The 19,287-nt window shown below is 36.8% G+C and overlaps 1 protein-coding gene across 5 annotated transcripts in view; it reads left to right on the plus strand.

Annotated features, from left to right (window-relative positions):
- The window catches only part of CACNA2D3 (calcium voltage-gated channel auxiliary subunit alpha2delta 3), a 1,010,949-nt gene that overhangs the window by 527,313 nt on the left and 464,349 nt on the right, over positions 1 to 19,287 (plus strand). For all 5 annotated transcript variants that reach the window (XM_031952127.1, XM_031952119.1, XM_031952106.1 and 2 more), the window contains one exon: positions 10,285 to 10,398. In XM_031952127.1, coding sequence (XP_031807987.1) covers positions 10,285 to 10,398 — 114 coding nt within the window. The remainder of the gene's footprint in view (positions 1 to 10,284; positions 10,399 to 19,287) is intronic.

The following is a 19,287-nucleotide window of genomic DNA, read 5'->3' on the forward strand; positions in this document are numbered from 1 at the left end:
TGTAGTAGGACATTATTCTTTTTTTATTAGTGAATTTCCATAAAGCAACATCACTTGAATCCATTGCCCTGTGGATTCCAAGCCTCCTTCTAAATGGCTTTAGGATAAAGGAGAAACATGGACTAAGGATGAAGAGATAGTAGGAATTTCCTGATTACTACTGTTAATTTCCATGACACTAAGTAGGGATAAATTCATGCTTATACCATCCTCTCAAAGCCTGATATATTTTGAGCTACGTAATCAACATTTGTGGGACGGTCTGTTGCTTTGGCCACCATATCCATTTTTTAATAGCCCACTAATAGTTCCAATGTACAGAACAAAGTCTGTAAATTCTGGGCTGCCAAGGTCCCCAAAAGCTGAGCACTATGTGTCAGCAAAAAGTTTTCCAGTCACCCTCAAGTGACTTAGTGCCATTGAAAGCATTTATTTTGCCGGATCAGTGCCCAAATGCCCACATCAGGAGAAATGAATTCTGAAATCTTTGAAGAAAGCTAAGGGAAACGTTGACCTCCAGCATCCTGGATAGCTGACAAAACATACTTAGGGACCTCTTGAGGATTCCTGTCATCTTTTGGAATTCAGATTTTGCTTATGAGTCTGTAGAATTCTGGACTAGAATTCTGCTACATGTTAGGGTTATACTGTAGACTCAGATTAAAGTAAGACTGAAAATTTCAGAAATGAAAATTTCTTTGATGAGGTCCAGGGACAGAGTTGCCCAAAGAATCGGGGACAATATCATCACAAATTCCATTGACTCAGTGTCTAGCATAAGCAAAATTCTTGGTTTCCCATGGGAATTTGCACACACACACACACACACACACACACACAACTGGCTTCTTTCCTCCCCTAAAGCAGTTTCCTTTCTACTGGAGGGACGTCGCATGTATACAATTTAGTTAACTCAATAAATATCCAAATCATTTCAGTAGAGGAAGAAGACCAATAAATGGCAGATTTCAGAAAGAGAATATCTAGAATTTGAATTGCTATCACATGACAACAAGGATTAGATTTAGGACCTGAGGATCATAGATTTACAGCTGGACAAAACCTCAGAGGTCAGGTATAGACCATGCTGACTTTACAGTTAAGTCCATGAAAGTTAAATAGTTGCCCAAAGTGATAAAAGTAGGAAATGGTAAAGTCAGGATCTGAATCCAAAGCTCTGTTAGAAAGTAAGCTCCATTAAGGCAGGGGGTGATTTTTTAAAATTAATTTGTTGGTTTAATTTGCTTGTTTTGTACCTTCACAATTAATAAAATGCCTGTATATACCATAAGCACTTAATAAATGCTTGACAGCTAGAAGATATTTGGTAACTTTGGAGAATACACTTTCAATTGAATAATGAGATTGGAAACCAGGCTACAAAAAAATGAAGCTGAGATTGAGGATAAAGTATTATTATAATTGGCTTTCTCAAGGAATTTAAGTTTAAATGGGAGAAGAGGTATAGGATGATAGCTAGTGGGGATGGAAAGATTGTGTGAGGATTTTGTGTGTTTTGTTTTGTTTTTTGAGGATAGGGAAGACACGGGTGTGTTTGCAGGAAGTAGAAAAGCAGAAAATAGACAGGAAGAGAGTAAGATTAGTGAAAGGCTATGTATAATAGAGGGGATCTCTTGTATTGGAGAAGAAAGGATGGATTAAGATGATTTGTGCATGTGGAGGGGTTTGTCTTGGCAAGGAGTGGAGCCATTTCTATAGAAAACAGTAATAAAGGAGGTGCTGGGGACTGAAAACAACAGTGATGAGCCGAGGAAGAAGATTTGAGTGTTTAGTGAATGACTTCATATTTTTAAGTGAAATTCAAGACAAGTTTTATTTCTTCTGCTAGATTCATTATTTATCATCTCCCCCATAGGATCTTTCTTTGTAGAATATAAGCTCCTTGAGAGCAAGTGATATTTTATTTATGTCTTGATATTCTCAGCAGCTCACATAAGGCCTGGGTCATGATTCATGATCATCGCATGCCTGTTGATTTCTTATTTCCATAGCTCTTCTTCTTATTCCCCATTCTGCCTAGATGGTCCATGCAGATCCATCATGGCAATATTAACTTTGGTTTTCCTTGAGTTGCACAATTATACTCTCCTGTGATTCAAACTTTGGGTTCTTGGATGTCTTCAAGTAAATATTTCTGCTTAATATGCAAGACTGTTCCACTTCATTTATTGGTTGTGTCCTTCTGAATTAGGCTTGAACTTTCAGAGCTGGATTTCTGTCCTATTCAATCACATTACAGTGACACCTCTGGCATCAAATTTATGTTACTCAATTAGGACCTCTAATTCACCCTATTCGTTAACCCTATTTTATGCACTCATGGATAGATATGTGAGGTCATGATTTTTAATGCTCTTTCTCTGTTTGTGTATCTTCTTCTGCTCATAATTTGGGGGGATACTATATAGATCTCAATGGATAGTTTCCCCCCACTTCTTACTCCAGTTTAAAAACCTTGGCAGATTTGCAAGACTTCCGTGCAATCCAAGCATTTATTAATCAGCACATTGCCAGTTACTGTGCCAAAAACAAAAACAAAAAAAATGAAGTTGTTCCTCCATCGAATAACTTATGAAAGGACATGATATATGCAAAAAATTATATGTAAAATAGAAACACAACAAATTCAGGCTAATGGGGGGCATAACAGTGGTCGCTGAGGTGATAAGGAAAAGCTTCCCCTAGAAATTGGCCTTTGAGATGAGGTTCTGAAAAGCAAGTTTGTTTTTTTGATTTAGTTTTTGTCCTTAATGATTCCCTTTATAGTCTCCTGGTGTCTAATATGCTCCTCATTTCTTTGCCAAGAATTTTATATGTTCACTTTTATACCTTAACTGTTCTCTTGTAATATGTTAACTGAGGGGGAAATGAGGGTTATCCATCTAAGGAATACTTACAATTTTTTAAGATTCAAATACTATCAAGTCTGTAAGACTCAAAGGGATAACTGAGCTCTGGAAGAGTTTCAGGTTGCCACCTGAATGACACATTTTTGAACAATTCCTACATGGAATGGGCTTTCTCAGGGGGTGATTATTTAGAAGTTGGCTGATGAGTATGTTTTAAGTCAGCTGCTTATTATAGCTTGGACTAGGTGCCATTAATGTCCTTTTCATTTCGAAACTTATGTGTTTTTCTGGAGCCTTGGAAAGTTCCCATAATCCTCAAAAATAGCAAGATACAAGTATTTGCCCCTTCCCATATCCATGTCAGAGTGTGCTTCATAACCTGTTCTTTACACAAGACATTCCATCTTCCATGCCCATCCCATTGCACAAGCCCTCATGCTTGGAATAGTCTCTTTCCTTACCTCCACCACCACCTCTAATAGTCTCTCTCTTTTATAAGATGCCTTTCAAGCACTATCTTCTGCATGAAGCTTTTCCATATCCCTCGCTCCAGTGCTAGAATCCTTCCTCCCCAAATACCTATTGTTTAATAGCTATCTGTGGGTTTGCATTTATTCACTTTATATTTAAGTTCTACAACTATATGCATATATTCGTATACATAGATAAATAGGTAGGTTCTCCCTCTACTTTATTATAAAACAAACTCATTGAAAATATAGTTTTTTCCCCATGCTTGTGTCTTCAGTACCTAGCAGAGTACCAGGTATATAATGGCTGTTTAATAAATCTTTGCTATTAATTGATTAATACCTTTCCCTTTTCTTATTATCTCCCTCAATCTGTCTCACTGTCTCTCTCTTTATCTATCTGTCTTTATCTCTCTCTGTCTTTATCTGTTTCTCTCTCCACACATATATACATATATATGTGATAGATTAAGACATATTTGCATACTATATAAATATATGGGTATATATATGTATACTTATATATGTTCATGTAAATCCATGTTTATGTATATATGTATGTATATTTTATATACATATACATACATGTATATTTGTGTATAAAATAGCAACCTAAGGAAAATTAATAACCTGATTGATAATAAACTAATAACATGTAATAAATTACATGTGTGATAGAAAGAAGCTTAAGACCATTAATTTAGAAATGGAATAGACCTTAGATTAGTTTTATTCAACCTCTAAATTTTCCAAATGAGACAAGGGGAGCTCAGAGAGATTGGGAGCTTTGACCAAAGTTATACAAGACAAAGCTAAAAACTAGGAATTGTCAGACCCTGGGCCTTTGATCCCAGAACCAGCTGTCTTTTGCTCATCCAGTAACTCGGCAATAGTTGGTTGCCCAAAGCATTCCAGATGAGAAGACTACAATCCTGTGTGAGTTCTAAAAGCTCTGTTTGATATAAATTGGGGGCAAGACTGTTGCGAACAAGCATGTCTTCTTTTGAAGGCTTCTCTTATACTGTCCTGGCTGTCACAGATAAAAACATCCCTGCCACGTCCTCCCTCTTCTTACTTTTAACCAGTAATGACTTTTGAGGAACACGGAGCTGGTTAATTTTCCGTGAAATATCCAGGTTTATCTATTTTCTACTTCGTCAATATGACCTTTAAACACTCGTATTCATTTCTTTGGCATTACTGCTGTTCTGCACTCATACACAAAGATGAATGATTGAAATTCTGGCTGGCATTTGAGGATGGTTCAGGGGTTACAGTAATTAAACCAAGGAAATTGTGTCTTGAAATTACCTGCATTTTGCGTCCCACAATGGTTTAACTCGCTCAAAGATCCGTAGTTGCTGAGACTCACATCTTTGAAAAGAGTGTAGGAATGCACTTCTGAGCTCTTTCCAGCCACTGATTTATGCCGTATTCATCTGATTTTGTAGGAATCTGGAGTGGCTGGCTCTGCTAGTTAGCATCTACCTTGTCATGTGACAACAGCAATTATCTTTCTTTGGACTGAATGCCATCTTTGCCGTGATTACCTTAATTTTTTTCTTAGCCAATTAAGTAAAATTCTGTGACATTTCAACGATGGTTAATCACAACCAAACGCTCTAAATGTCAGGATGCATTGAAATTTTCCCTTCTAACTGATGAATCACTGAGTTAATTGTTGTTCATCATAGGGTTCTTGTCGTCATTATTATTATGGAAAACACTTTCATCATTCTTGCTATTCAATAAAAAAGTTCTAGACAAATATGAAAAGAAGAGATATTGCTCATCAAAGCATTTGAATGTAATTGCATTCTTCAAAATACTCAAACAGCAGATTACTATGTAGAATAATGTAGTTTCAGGCAGAGGAAAGTAATGTTTTAAAAAACTAAACAGCTTGCAGCAGCCTCTTCTGCCCTTCTCCTTTTTTTTCTGATCTCTCTAGGGAAATCTTTTTTAAAAGAGAGAATTTTCCAGGGCCTTTCTTTCCAAACAAGTTACATAAAAATCTCCTCCCTGTGGACTTCTTGGTTCACTGGCTTTTAGGAGTTGGTCCACTTTCAAGGCCTGTTTGCTCTATTCCAAGGATGGCCAAGCCCTGCATTTGTTGTTGATGTCAAGGTCAGGCTTCTGCCAGAGAGAGGGTAGTGGATTTGTACCACTTCTGCTCTGGGATGGCCAAAGAGATGCTGAGTACCCTGCAACTCTGGACTTGGGAGCACATCTGGGTTCTGTCTACACCTTGGGATCCCCATGTACGCATGTATTTGTCCTTCATTATTGAAAAAGGCCGATGCCATCCCTCAATTGATGAACATCCCTGAAATGGACTCACCCAGCCCTCGCATCAAGGGCTAGCCCTCCCTGAACACTCCATATGCCCCAGTGTGGACCCTAACTTCCTAGGGAAAGCAGCTTTCTTTATCCATCCTAATCTGAAAGGTAAATTATAAAGAGGGTACTTGGAAAAATCATGAAAGTAAAAACTACCAGAGACTGTTTTCTAAACTAGTTAAAAGATGGTCGTCTTGCCCAAGGCTGGGAACTTCCAGGAATCTCTGTTGTCCTCTTGTTTTGGGTTCTTTCATAGGATTCACCATGTCTTCAAGGACCACATGTGCAGCTTTGAAGGAGGTGACTTGGCCTTAAGATCAGAAACAATTCTACTGGCATTAAAACCATTGGGGTGAGCTGGACAGCTAATGCATTTTTAAGTCCCTTGAATGAGTGACTAATCAAATCTGCCTCCAGACATCTTGTGGATCATGAAGTTAGGCTCTGAAATGTCTGGATGTAGATTTCTCTTTTGAGTGGCTGCATTTCTGGCCCATTAAATGTCCAAACATTCTCTGGTTTTTACACGCTAGGGCAGAGTCTCTATCCACCCAGAAATAGCCTCTTTGTATTCCGTGCGAGGCCGCTATTTATTTTTCTGAGATGATTTTTTATATTAGAAGTTTCAATCCATATAATCCATTTCCATAGTGTTGGGCTTATTATCAGTCAACAAGTATTGATCGATCACTTACTCCATTCCAGGCATTGGGCTAACATTTTCTTACACATTCCTTCCTTTCACACCTTCTTCATTTTGACCCATTTGCTCTTTTTCCAAACTTGCCACCTCATCTCCCATTGCCAGGTCTTTGTACTTGTGATCCCCTCGTGCCTGAAATGTACTTCAGGTTTATCTGTATTTCTTGGAAACCGAACCTTCTTTGAGGGCTCAAATTATGCTTTCTATGGGAAGCCTTTCTCATTCCCCCAGTTAATACTCTCTCTTTCTTCCTCATCTTTTATAAATATGCCTATAATATGTTTAAAAATTATTGATTTTTTAAAAATATGTTTCCAAATGTATATGTCCTCTATGCCCCTCTCAAGACATACTTTATTTATTTTTATGGAACTGAATGTAAAATAAAAAACAGAACAGAAAAAGAAAGACAGAAAAAGAAAATAAAACAAAACAAAATATTGTGTGCCCAACAAAATATCAGGGAGGATTCAAAATATATAACAATAAATTTCCATTTCAAAAATGAATATGTAATAATAGAAGACATTAGAATAATTAATAATAGAATTATAATAGAATACTATTCATGAGTGTCCATCTTTCCTTTGCTTCCTTGTAGGTTATTATTTTATTCTCTGCTGTGCACTTTTTTCTTTATTCCTTTTTCCCCTTTCTATACCCCAACCTCCCCCAAAAAAGCTACAGTTAAGCACAGATATATATAATATATATATATATATATATATATACACATATACACACATACATACACATGTATATATATATGTATATATTCACACCCATTTATCAACACCCACATATATACACATATCTATATACACATACCTACATACATCTACACTCAGACACACACATATCTTTACACACATATACATTTACTCATATGTAAAAGTTTATCTAAAATAATATTAATATGACTAATATATAATGTAGATTTTTCTCTTGAGTGAATCTTTAAGTTTTACTTTATCTAAGATCAATGATTGCTAGCCCTACTTTTTTTTTCTAATCCTTCTCCTGATCATTGTTGTAGTGTTCCTGTACATCTTGTTTCCTATCCCTCCTAACACTTTTACTTTAATTCTGCTCCTTAACTTGCTTTGCTATTACTTAACCTCTTCTCACCCAGGGATTTCTCCCTTATCTTCTCCCCCTCCCTTTCTTTCAGTCTTCATCCCATTCCCATTAACCTACAAATCTTATTCCACTCCAGTTAATCTAAACACCCTTTTGTATACACCCTTCCCTGTCCCACCTTCTCCCCTTGTCCCTTTCCTATCAATCGACTTTTAATCTACTATTAATACACTTTATTCAAGTACCATATAATTATATACATCCTTCCACACCCCACCTTATCCTTTATTCCTTGCCCATTAACCTACACACCTTGTCCCACTGCCACAAATCTACAGATCCTTCTGTCTTCCATCTTATCCTGTTCCATCTCCCCTTATGTCTTTATAAATTTTGGAGGGTGCTTTGATAGTATATAGTATATAGTGTGTGTGTGTGTGTGTGTGTGTGTATATATATATATATATATATATATATATATATAGTTTCTTTATAAATTTTGGAGGGTGCTCTGATAGCATATATATGTGTGTATATATATATATATATATATATATATATATATACATATATATCTATATATACATATATAGTATATATGTAGTTCTGCCTATTTAACCCATTCCTAATATTAGTAGTTTTCAGAACTATGAGCCTTTCTCCCTCTCTAATAATTCTGTGGCTATTCTTCCTCTGTACCTCATTTGTATAATATAATTACTATATTTACCTTTTCCTACATAATTTTGTTTTTTAGACTCAGGTCATACTCAACTCTGTCCCAATCTTTCTTTTGAGCTATCCAATTACTGATGTCTATATTAAAAATATCGTATGCATTTCTGTGTAAAAAAACCCCATAAACTATCTATCCATGTTAAGTTCCTTAAAATTAATTTTTGATATTGACTCTCATATGTTCAATTTTCTATTAAGTTTGGGATTGGTTGAGACAAATTCCTGAAAATTTGCAAGTTTGTCGAATGTCCATTTTTTCCACTCATTATTATGGATAATTTTGTTGGATATGATATTTTTGGCCACAGACCTGCTTCTTTCGATTGCAGGTTTATATGATTCCAGGACTTTTTATTGTGGCTATTGAAAAATGCTGTACAGTTCTAATTGTAGCTCCAGCATATTTAAATTGTTTTTTTCTTATTTCCTACAAAATTTCCTCTTTGATCCAGGCTTTTTAAAATTTGGAAATAATATTCCTATGTATTTGCCACAGAAGGTCTCTTTGAGGGGGTGATCAGTGATTTTTTTTTTTTGTATTTCTACTTTCCCTTCCTGTTCCATCTCTCCAGAACAATTTCCTTGGATTTTTTCTTATATTATTGTAAAGTTCTTTTTAAGCATTTTTTTTTGGTCACAGCTTTCAGGTTTTCCAACTATTCTTATATTTTCTCTTGATCTTTTCTCCAGATCTGTTGTTTATCTTATAAGATGGTTCACATTCTATTCAATTTTTTTTTTTCATTCTTTATAATCTGTTTTGTTATTTCTTGGTCTCTTAGAGCTTTACTGGCTTCCCCTTTGCCAAATTCTGGTTTTCAAAGAATTATTTCCTTCTTTAAGATTCAGTATCTCCTTTTTCTAGTTAGTTAACTGTTTTTTAAATTTTAGTTTTTCTTCAATTTCTCTAATTTGATTTTTAAAGTCTTTTTAAATTTTTCTATAGCATAAAGTATAACATCACTCTGTGGGATAGAAGAAGCTTATTTATTTATTTTTACTTCAGTGTCCTCTGATGATGAATCCTAGGTCTTCCCTGTTCCCATAGTAAGTTTCTATGGTTGGATTCTTTCTTCTTTTCCAGTTCTTTTTTTTTTTTTTTAATGAGAAGTATTAGTTTAAGCAGCTCTAATTGTGAGGAAAATGGGGCCTCTAGCTTCACTTGAGTTCTCTCTGCCCTGGCACCCCAAACCAAAGCTTCCTCCCTCCTCAAATACAAAGAGCAGTGTCCCTGCTCCCACGGCTTCTGCACTCCCGGTATGCTGGTTCCTTCTTACCCAGGGCCACATCTCTGCAGAACAGCTGACCTCTCATTCCAAATTGGAGATTCACTCAGTCTTCCTGGACTCAGACCCTCAACTCCATACACTGTCTGGGAGGTTCCTTATTTAAGCTGTTACTACTCCAATTTGCTCATCTATAAAATGGGGCAAATGATAACATCTACCTCTTAGGACTGTTTTACTGTTATGAGGATCAAATGAGATAATAATTGTAAAGCACTTAGCACAATGCCTGGCACATAGTAGGTACCACATGAATAAATGTTGGCTAATTTGCTGTTATTGTTGTCGTTATCATAATTATTGAGAACTGTACCTTCCCTCATAGAATGTAAGCTTCTTTATAGAATATAAGGGCCTAGAAAGAGATGAATTCATTTGTCAGAATTTCCAGCACCTAGAATATTTCTTGACTCGAGGTTCTCTGATATACTGCGTTCTCAATGAGGAAACAATGCAGATCAACAACGTAGAGGTTAAGTAACTTGTACACAGAGAGCAAGAGAATGGGGCAGGATTTAAATTCAGGTCTTTTTCCAGGCAGGGTTCTATCTACTGCTCCACATGATCTTCTTATCTCCCACCCTAGTGCTTAATAATTTTTAACATATTATATCAAGTTCAGTTTAATCATGTGTCATGTAGGACTCACCATATGAGTTCTTAAGATTTCTAGGAGATTCATAAGAATCTCTTCATTCAATGAGTGTTCATTTCCTTTCCCCACGCTTTTCTGTGAACTAATCCATATATTCATCTTTTAGGATACATTTTAACTGGATACTTATTTCTTTCCACAGTTCAACCACACCGGACAGGGAAGCATTTGCAGCCAAGCAATAATGCTCATTACTGATGGGGCTGTAGATACCTATGATACGATCTTTGCAAAGTATAATTGGCCAGAAAGGAAGGTAAGTCAATGCAATAAGTTCTACCGCTTTTCCTAAAAAGCAAACAACTAAATGGTGGTTACATTTCTGTGAGATAACCCTCTAAGTAGGTTAATTTTACAATGACATGTTATTTCTTACATTTGACAATTTTTTTTGGTTGTTGATTAGCACCTAAGGTGTGAGATTCCAGCTATGTCAATGAAACCATTGAATAGAATAGATGGAAATTAAATCTGACAGATGGCAATTCAGGCAATTGGGCAGTTTCTAGAGAGGAATTTCATAAAAAGTAGGGGACTATTATTAGAGAGATAATTCTTTCTCAGTTTTATTTAGCATTATTATTCTCTAAAAGATATCACATGCTCAAAATTGGATATGCTCTGATTCTAGATGGTTACAGTTCTAGAACATCAGAATACAAGACAGAATCATTGTTTCATTGTTAAAGCAAGTTTTTTGTTCAGAAATAAGAGTAAATAAAAAATGTTTTGTTGATTTTTTTTATGGCATCACTAGCTATTAATAGGTCCAACACAGACAGCAAAGACGTATCACTTTGGAAAGTAAACTTAGCTTTTTGCCCTTACTGGTTGGAATCATGGAGACACACATGTGCTGATGTAGACTCAGTAAAACACGCCGGTGTGAGTTGTGCTATGACTCATATCCATAGGTCTGGCTAAAACTAGTTAATTCCAGTCTAGTTCTACCCTTACTATGTCTGGTGATGGGAACAAGTCTGCTATGACATGAGGGCTTTGGTGGCTTTCTGTAAAGCTTTTTGTTTCCTGTTGAGCCTTTATGATTCTTACTCATGCTGAACATAGGATTGCTGACTGCCTACAGATCTGTGTGTCTACTACCTTTCCAGAAGGTTGCTGTAGTGATATGTTGTTTGAAGTGAGATCTCAAAGCATCATTTCAATGTTTTTGTGCATCTTGCTCATAGTATTGGTTAATATAACACACCTTTGCTAGTATCATTGCCACTCCTTGATTGTTCCCATGGGTTTACAACACAAGACAACAGGCTCACAGATCGTGAGCCAGAAAGAACCTCAGAGGCCATAAAATCTGGAGCTGCAGAAAGGATAAATGACTTGGCTAAAGAACCTCAGCATTGTCTAGTCCAACCATTGGATTTTTCTGATGCGCAAATAGAAACTCAGAAAAGTTGCCCCTGATTAGGGTCACACAATGCCACAGCCAGTGGGTAAATGCATGCTCTCTGACCCCCGAATCCAGAGGTCCTGCTGCTCCATGCTGCCTCTTCCACGGTGGGGTTTGGATTCAATCTAGATGTCTTTATTTGTAACTTTAGCAGCCATCCTCTAAAAGTGTTCTTCTTCCTTTGTGTTTTGCTAATTAGTTTAGAAGCTATTTGAGCCCAGAGATCATGGCATCTACTCTGTATCCCTGTAGCACTTAGTAGGAGCTAGACACATAGTAGTTACTGTGTATAGGCTTGTTGAATTTTTGTTTGAGTGCATTAACAAGCACATACGGCTAACAGAACTAGGAAATGGCATTAGTAAATATGGGTGGAAATGCTCACGATGTAGGGAAGAGAATTCTGAGCTTAAGGCAGGAAGAGCTGGATTCAAATACTTCTTTGACAGTCGGATAGTGCTGTGGATAAAATGCTGGACTTAGAGTTAGAAAGACCTGAATTTGAATCCTGCCTCAGCTACTTAATAATTGTGTGACCCTGACTCCTGAGCCCCAGACAAGAGCCTAGAATTTATCATTATCATTCGTGCTGGTAGATGAAATTTCCATTTTGGATGTTGTACATGTGTAACTTGAAAATTTTTTCAAATGTTACCAAAAATCCCAGGGAAACAATTATAAATAAATACACAGAACTCTTAAAAGGCTGTTCTCTTGACACTGAATGTCTTTTGGGTAGATGACCTAAGCAGAGCCATAGGGCACATTCTGGTCATAGAGACGTGCAGGCTAAGGGCAGAAAACTCAAAGCATCCAAGCTCCTGCCTTTCCTTGGAGGAATCAGCTCAGGGCAGGGCCATCGTGCTTTAGGCAAACCCGAAAGCCAGTCTGCTCTCTCTAGATGAATGCTATTGATTTCATGCCAGGTGCTTTCACAGATTAATTGGATCCAGGACCCTGCAAGCATCAGCACTCCATGAAGTGTGCTTTCATCATCTTTTTTTCAAAGAAGCACCAATGAGCCATAGAGTCTGTTTCTGTAGCAAGAGGGCATTTTGAAGGGGTGACAAATTCTGAGGTATCTCTGGCTGCCACTTTAGCCTTCTTCTCCCTATCTCAGGGAAAGCAAGAATACAAACAATTTGATAAGTGCCTACTATGTACTCGGTATTGTCCTGAGCTCTGATATGTGTTACCACATTTAATCCTCATGACAATCCTTGCAAATGGGTGCTATTGTTATCCCTCCTTTTTAATTGAGGGAATTGATTCAAATAAGAGTTAAGTGATCAGGCAGGGTCACATCATGAGTAAATATCAGAAGCAGAATTTGAACTCAAGTCCCCCTCATTCAAATCTCTAGTGTTGACTTCCTTTGCCTCAGTGTTTTCATCTGAAAAATGAGAGGGTTTAAATAGATTGTCTCTAATATTGCTCTAAATTTAGTCACTCTATGTCTTTGAACCTTGGACATTTTCCATTAATCCAAATAACTGCCTCTTAAACTGGTTCAGGACCTCATCACTTTTAAAGTACCTTCCAGTTCTAAACCAAATCCTCTCTGAAATTGTAACACCTTATCTTGGACTATTGCAATAGCCTCCTACCTGGTCTCCTGGAATTTCTGATTATTCTCTATTTAATTATTTTAATAGTTTCCCTGAAGAACATAGCTGCTTCTGTCACTCCCTTGCTCACCAGGCTTCAGTACCTCCCTATCGTTTCAAGGATAAAGTTTAAATATATCTGTTAAGTAGTTAAAGGCTTTTACCATCTGGTTCCAACTTATCTTTCTAAATTTATTTAATATATCTCCTTTTATATTCTCTATCCTCTTGCAAAATTAGCTTACTAGTAGTTTCTTGAACTTGACTTTTCATCAGTTATTTCTGGGCTTATTGCCTCTCACCTGTAATTTTCTTCCTCCTTATTATCTTTTCTTAGAATTATTCATTTCCTTGAATGTTTATACCGGCAGTCCCCATTTTTTGTCTTAGCTTTTTTCTGATATCTTCAAGTATTAATCTTGCTTAAGGACCACAGAGTCATAGATTAGATTGAGAACTGAAAGCCGGAAAGATCATCCCTTTCCCTTTATTTTACAAATGGAGAAACTGAGGCACAGGACAGTTGTCATTTGTTCAATGTCACACAAGTAGTAAATGGTAGAGATTAAATTTGAATCCAGGTCCATAGTCCTAAATCTGGAGTTATTGAGCCATATTTTGAATAGTCAAAGAAAAAAAAAGTTGAGTATTGTGGGACAGAAGGGTCAATGAGAAGAGAAATGAATACAATATTCAAAGTGAACTAATAAGCTCCCAGACAAGAGGAAAGTCAGAGATATGAAAATTAGTCTGCAGTAAACCCTCTGGGAGAGCCACAGGATGAGAAGAACACATTAACTGAGGTTAGTTCCAAGAAACGTGGCATCCACTGAGATCTGAGGAGTAAATAAATCTGTCTCCCATACTTGTCCTGATAAGCATCTGCTTGTCCTTATGAAACAGACTTTGAGATATGAACCTTGTTCTTGAGCTTCAGCCCTGGACAGCTCCTAGGTGCTGCCACTTGGCCCCACGAGTAGACGGCTGTACTTCAGAATTCTAGAGTAGATGTAATCTTTCTTCTATATTATTTTCTTGGAATAGTGCCTCCATTTTTTGTTGCTATTCATAAAAAAAACAGTGTACAGAAACTGAGGTGGGGTCAAAGCAGATTAGCTGAAATGTTCAAAAGGAGAAACGGAGTTCTTTTGAGAAGAGTTTATGAGGCTTGTTAGCTCAGCAAAAAAAAAGAATGTTGCATTAGTTAACCAGAATTAAGTAAAAATTCAGTCACTCTAGTGAGCTGTTCTTCGAGAGCATTTCATTTCTAGCTACATAAGATGCCAGGACCTTTACCATGTCCCACCCACTTATGGCCAATGACTTTACATGACAACATCAGAGGATCCCACAATGCTGAGCAACAAAGATCCTTGAGGATTTCTAGGCTGCCTCCTTCCCTTGACAAATACATGAATCTTCTTTATAACACTGATTATATATATATATATATATATATATATATATATATATATATTTAAAACTAGTCATTTGAGCTCTGGTAATTGATGAAACCAAAAGGAGTTTAAAATCCATTTTATATTGAATACATGCTTGTATATATAACTAAACATGAACAAAGGAACTTTTTAAAATAGCAATTTGAATGATGAAATTATCCAATAAGTCAACAAGTATTTAGTGGGTACTAGACACTATGTTAAAGAGTGAGTATATAAAAGGAAATAAATGAAGTTCTTGCCTTAGCGGAGTTTACAACTGAATGGAGGAGGTGATACAAACCATCATGTAGTCCAAGATATCTGCAGGATAAATGGGAGGCAATGTGGAGCAGATCACTTTATCTTTGTAAAATGGGGAAGTTCCTGTAATCCCTATTTCATGCTACTCTTAGGATACAGCAGTTCTTGTAAAGTACTTTACTATCTTTAAAATGCTTTTAAAAATGGAATATGTTGTTGCTGCTTTTGTGGTAATCATTTTTACTCACTCCACAATAGTGAAAGGTTCCTTTAAGCATCTGGGGGCAAAGACATGCTTACTGATTCTCCTGGGAACCAGGCCTCTTAAAAAGTAGCTGCAAGAAGAAATGGCTACAGAAAACTCACTTCTTCCTATCCTTTTCTTTTTCCATTTCTTCTTGCCTCCCTTACCCGCCCCCCCAACTCATTTTATTTGGCTGTGTGTCATCTCTTAGACCCTTGATAACAAGGCAGCTAATAGACAGTATAATTTCCCATCTGGAAGGAGGGACTAAAAGTCCATGGTGAGAGGAGTTAGAAGCTTTGGAGCCCCTGCTTGTCAGGCCAGCTATTGGTTAATTGCAAGGGAAGGATATTGTTACTGGAACTAAATTTAGAACTTTCCAACTCATACCATTTCCTCTGCATCAGAAACTGGAATTCCATCCTTAGTTCCCTCAGCCTTTAGAAGAGTGCTTTTTGCCTTTTTGTGCCAAAAACCTATACCTCCATATAACATTTTAATCCATTTTATGTCATTCAACTCCACAGAGTGCATACCCCTTAGTCCGCATTTTGGCTCTTGTCACCATTAGAATGTAAGCCTTTTGCAGCCTGGAACTGTCCTGTTTATTTTTTGGATCCCTAGCATTTCATACAGTTCTTAGCACTTAATATACTTCCTCAATATATGTTCTTCCTTCCATCCTTCTTTCCTTTTGTCTTGATTTCCTTTCTTCCTTTCTTACATCTTTCTTTCTTTCCATCTCCCTTCCTTCCTTCTTATTTATTTTCATCTCCAAATCATTTATCTATTCATCTCTAAGCAATTAGTCACATCTGATTCACTGAGCAACTTAAGGAGTGATTTTTCATAAAAGATTTTGCTAATGTGAACCTTTTAAATTTCTCCCTTCTTTATTTCTCATCCCTTTCCCTTTATATTGCCTGAAAAACAGACACTACCCTTCAAACTTTACTGATATCTTTAAATCTCACTTTTTTGCTATCAGCATGTTTATATCAAATTTTGTCAACGATCAATATTTTGTTGAATTCTTAATAAGTGTTTGCTATAAGAGTGAACCACACTATGAGGGGAAGGTGAGAAGGAAATCCCTGGAGCAATAGGTTGAACTTATGTTGAAGCACATGTTCTATGTGTCTGTCTGTTTTGTCCCTATATGTCTTTGTCATTCTTTTTGTTTCTGTCTGTTTTTGTCTCTGTTTGTCTGGCTCTCTCTCTTTCTCTCTCTCTCTCTCTCTCTCTCTCTCTCTCTCTCTCTCTCTCTTTCTCTCTCTCTTCCCCGCTCTTTTTCTTTCTGTATGTCTCAGCCTCTTTCTTTCTGTTTCTCTCTGTCTTCAACTCCCTTCTTTTGCCACAAAGACAGGTTTGATGTATAAAAAGTCATTGGAGAGACAAAAAATAAAATGGCAGTCAATGAAGGAAATAGATGACCACTGATGAGCATCTTTCTTGGACCAATCTCCAGCTTTCTCTCTTCCCACGTCCCTTTCATGTCACCTTTCTATGGAACTGTTGCCCCAGTTCTCAGTTTCAGGCATATCTGGAGTTTGCAGACATGGTTCGTCAGGGCAGCACAATTGAATGGCTTGACTGCTCCATTGTCCAAGTGTTATTAAATTGATTTTCTCCTTCTAAAAGGACCGAGGGACTTCAAAGATGAATGTTATTACAGTTCTATGTACTGTGTATTTTATTATTAGTGATCTCAAGAACAAAAGCCAGGCCCCAGTCACTTTGTAGTCTCTCTGAGCTGTAACATAACTTAGGTTGATTAGCTGTCTTTGGAGAGCATGGGGCTGGCTAGAGGGATGGGATGGCAAGGCTGAACAAAAACTTCCCCGATTCCCAGATAAAGGCTTTTCAAAGTGCCTCAGGATGCCTGTCTTTGTCCCGCATTTTAAAACACAGTTGGAAATCAGCACCTTTTCACAGAGAATTGGATTTTCAAGAAGGAACATCTCTAGCATTTTTTTAGTCTATCCACTCCCCCCTCCCCCAGAAAAAAAGTGAAAAAAAAAACAACAAAGGACACAAGAACTAAGGATTCAGGCTCACTTGACTGAAAACAAGTCAAGGGAACATGGTTTTCTCTGTCAAAAGACAGGGAGTGAAGGCCTTGTGATACAGTTTTTAAAGAACTACCCTTATATCCTGACTCGAAAGGTCTGTGTTTAAATCCTGGCTCTGATACTTGGCGATTGTGAGATGCTGCACAAATAATAACCATTCTGTTCCTGTTCCCTTACCTAAGAAAGGAAGGACTTGGCTTCAATGATGCCCCAAATCCCTTCCAGATCTAAAAAGTCTGATTTAGTCTGTACTATTCACACTACTAGACAGTCTACACTATCTGAGCGGCCCAACCAAGTCTCAAGGCAAAGGGACATTGGTAGAGGGAGTCAACTCATGGAGAGTGTTCAGCTCTCTCCCCATCATACTGTGAAACTCTGGGTTTTATCACTAATCTTAACTATAAGAACTAATATATAACCAATGACTTTTTTTTCGCAATGACTTTTTGATTATCAGATTATAATCAAACCTTTGGGAGATGAAACATTCTGGGAAACAAAGTTACAAATAGAACTAGAATAAACCTTTATTAAATCCAAGCTGTGTATAGGATCCTGAGCTCCATATGCCATTTACTCAATATAAAGTTCTAGCCCTCAAAAAACCAATCAGGAAAAATGACCAGACTGTATTTTCTTACTATCTGATAAGTGAATCCTAATGAGATTTGAGTAAGAAGGTTATTCTAACTGAGGGAAGGACAGGTAGTGTCCTCTGAGCCATCCATGGATAGCGATGAATTTGGCTGAGACAAATAGGTCGTGAAGTGGATAGTGTTATACCTGAAGTCAATATGACCCATTTCCCTATGTTTAAATCTGATTTTAGCTACATATTAACTGTTGTGACCCTGGACAAGTTATTTAATGCTGTTTGCCTCAGTTTCCTCCTCTGTAAAATGATCTGGAGAAGAAAAATAGCAAACCACTCCAATGTCTTTGCCAAGAAAACTCTGAATGAGTTAACAAATAATCAGATATGATTGAAATGGCTTAGTACAGAATTTGGTATATACACAATATGAGAAGAGAACATTTCAGTAGTTGAGTCAGTGTAAGAATGTGAAGAAAGTATAATATAATTCATATGTAAGGGATAAACATTTGTCCAGTCTGGATGGAGCATATGGTAAATAGAGAAGAATCAGGTGAAATAAGGCTACTTTTTTGTATCAAGGAGGTTTTTGAAGGCGAGGCAGAAATAGAAATTTGTCACAAAAATGTGACACTTTCAATTCTATGGTGCAGAAAGTGGTATGTACTGAGACTACTGATTTTATCTATCTATCTATAGCTATATGTTAGAAAAGTCTATGCAGGTGTAATCATTTTATGTGCCTTGGAATAAAGAAAGAGGATGGAGAGGAAAGGAGAGATGCAGGAAGAACTGCAAAGAAAGATTGTAAGGAATCTGATAACTGATGGAATACAGGAAAGGGAAGAAATTAAGCATAATAACAATAACGATAACAAGAGCTACATTCACGCAAAACTTTAAGGTTTGCAAAATGCTTTATATAAATACTAGTTTGAAAAAGAAATAAATATAACTTCACGGTCATGGGAAAACAGGCATGTGGTGATGCTACCGATAGAAACAATGAAGTAAGAAATACTGGCAATTTTAAGGAGATAGTAATTATTCAAACCGGAGATGTTTTGTGAGAAAATTAAGTACAATAGAGAAATAGCAGTGGAGTCAGAGGTCTTGAGTTCAAATCCTTCCTCTAAGGTTTGCTGGTTAGAACATGTTAGACATGTAATTTTTCTTAAAAAATTTTTTTCAATCAACATCCCTCGACTCTCTTTCCTTCTCACCTACCTCCTACTGGGAAAAAGGAAAATAAAATAAAATCCTGCAAAAAATAAATAGAGTCATGAAAAACCATTTCTGCATTGGCAATGTGCCCAAAATGCATGCTTCACCCTAACTATCTAATCCATCATGTTTCTATCAGGAGGCGCTGGGAGCATTCAAAATGATCAGTCCTCCAGAAATGCAGGTGTTCAATGAATTGATGTTTTTCAAATTTAAGTACTTCAAAATTGTTCATTTTATTCAAAGTTTTTCTTCTGGTTCTTCCCACTTTGCAAAGTGAACTTTA

This window comes from Sarcophilus harrisii, chromosome 1 (genome assembly GCF_902635505.1).
Source record: "Sarcophilus harrisii chromosome 1, mSarHar1.11, whole genome shotgun sequence".
Lineage (NCBI taxonomy): Eukaryota > Metazoa > Chordata > Mammalia > Dasyuromorphia > Dasyuridae > Sarcophilus > Sarcophilus harrisii.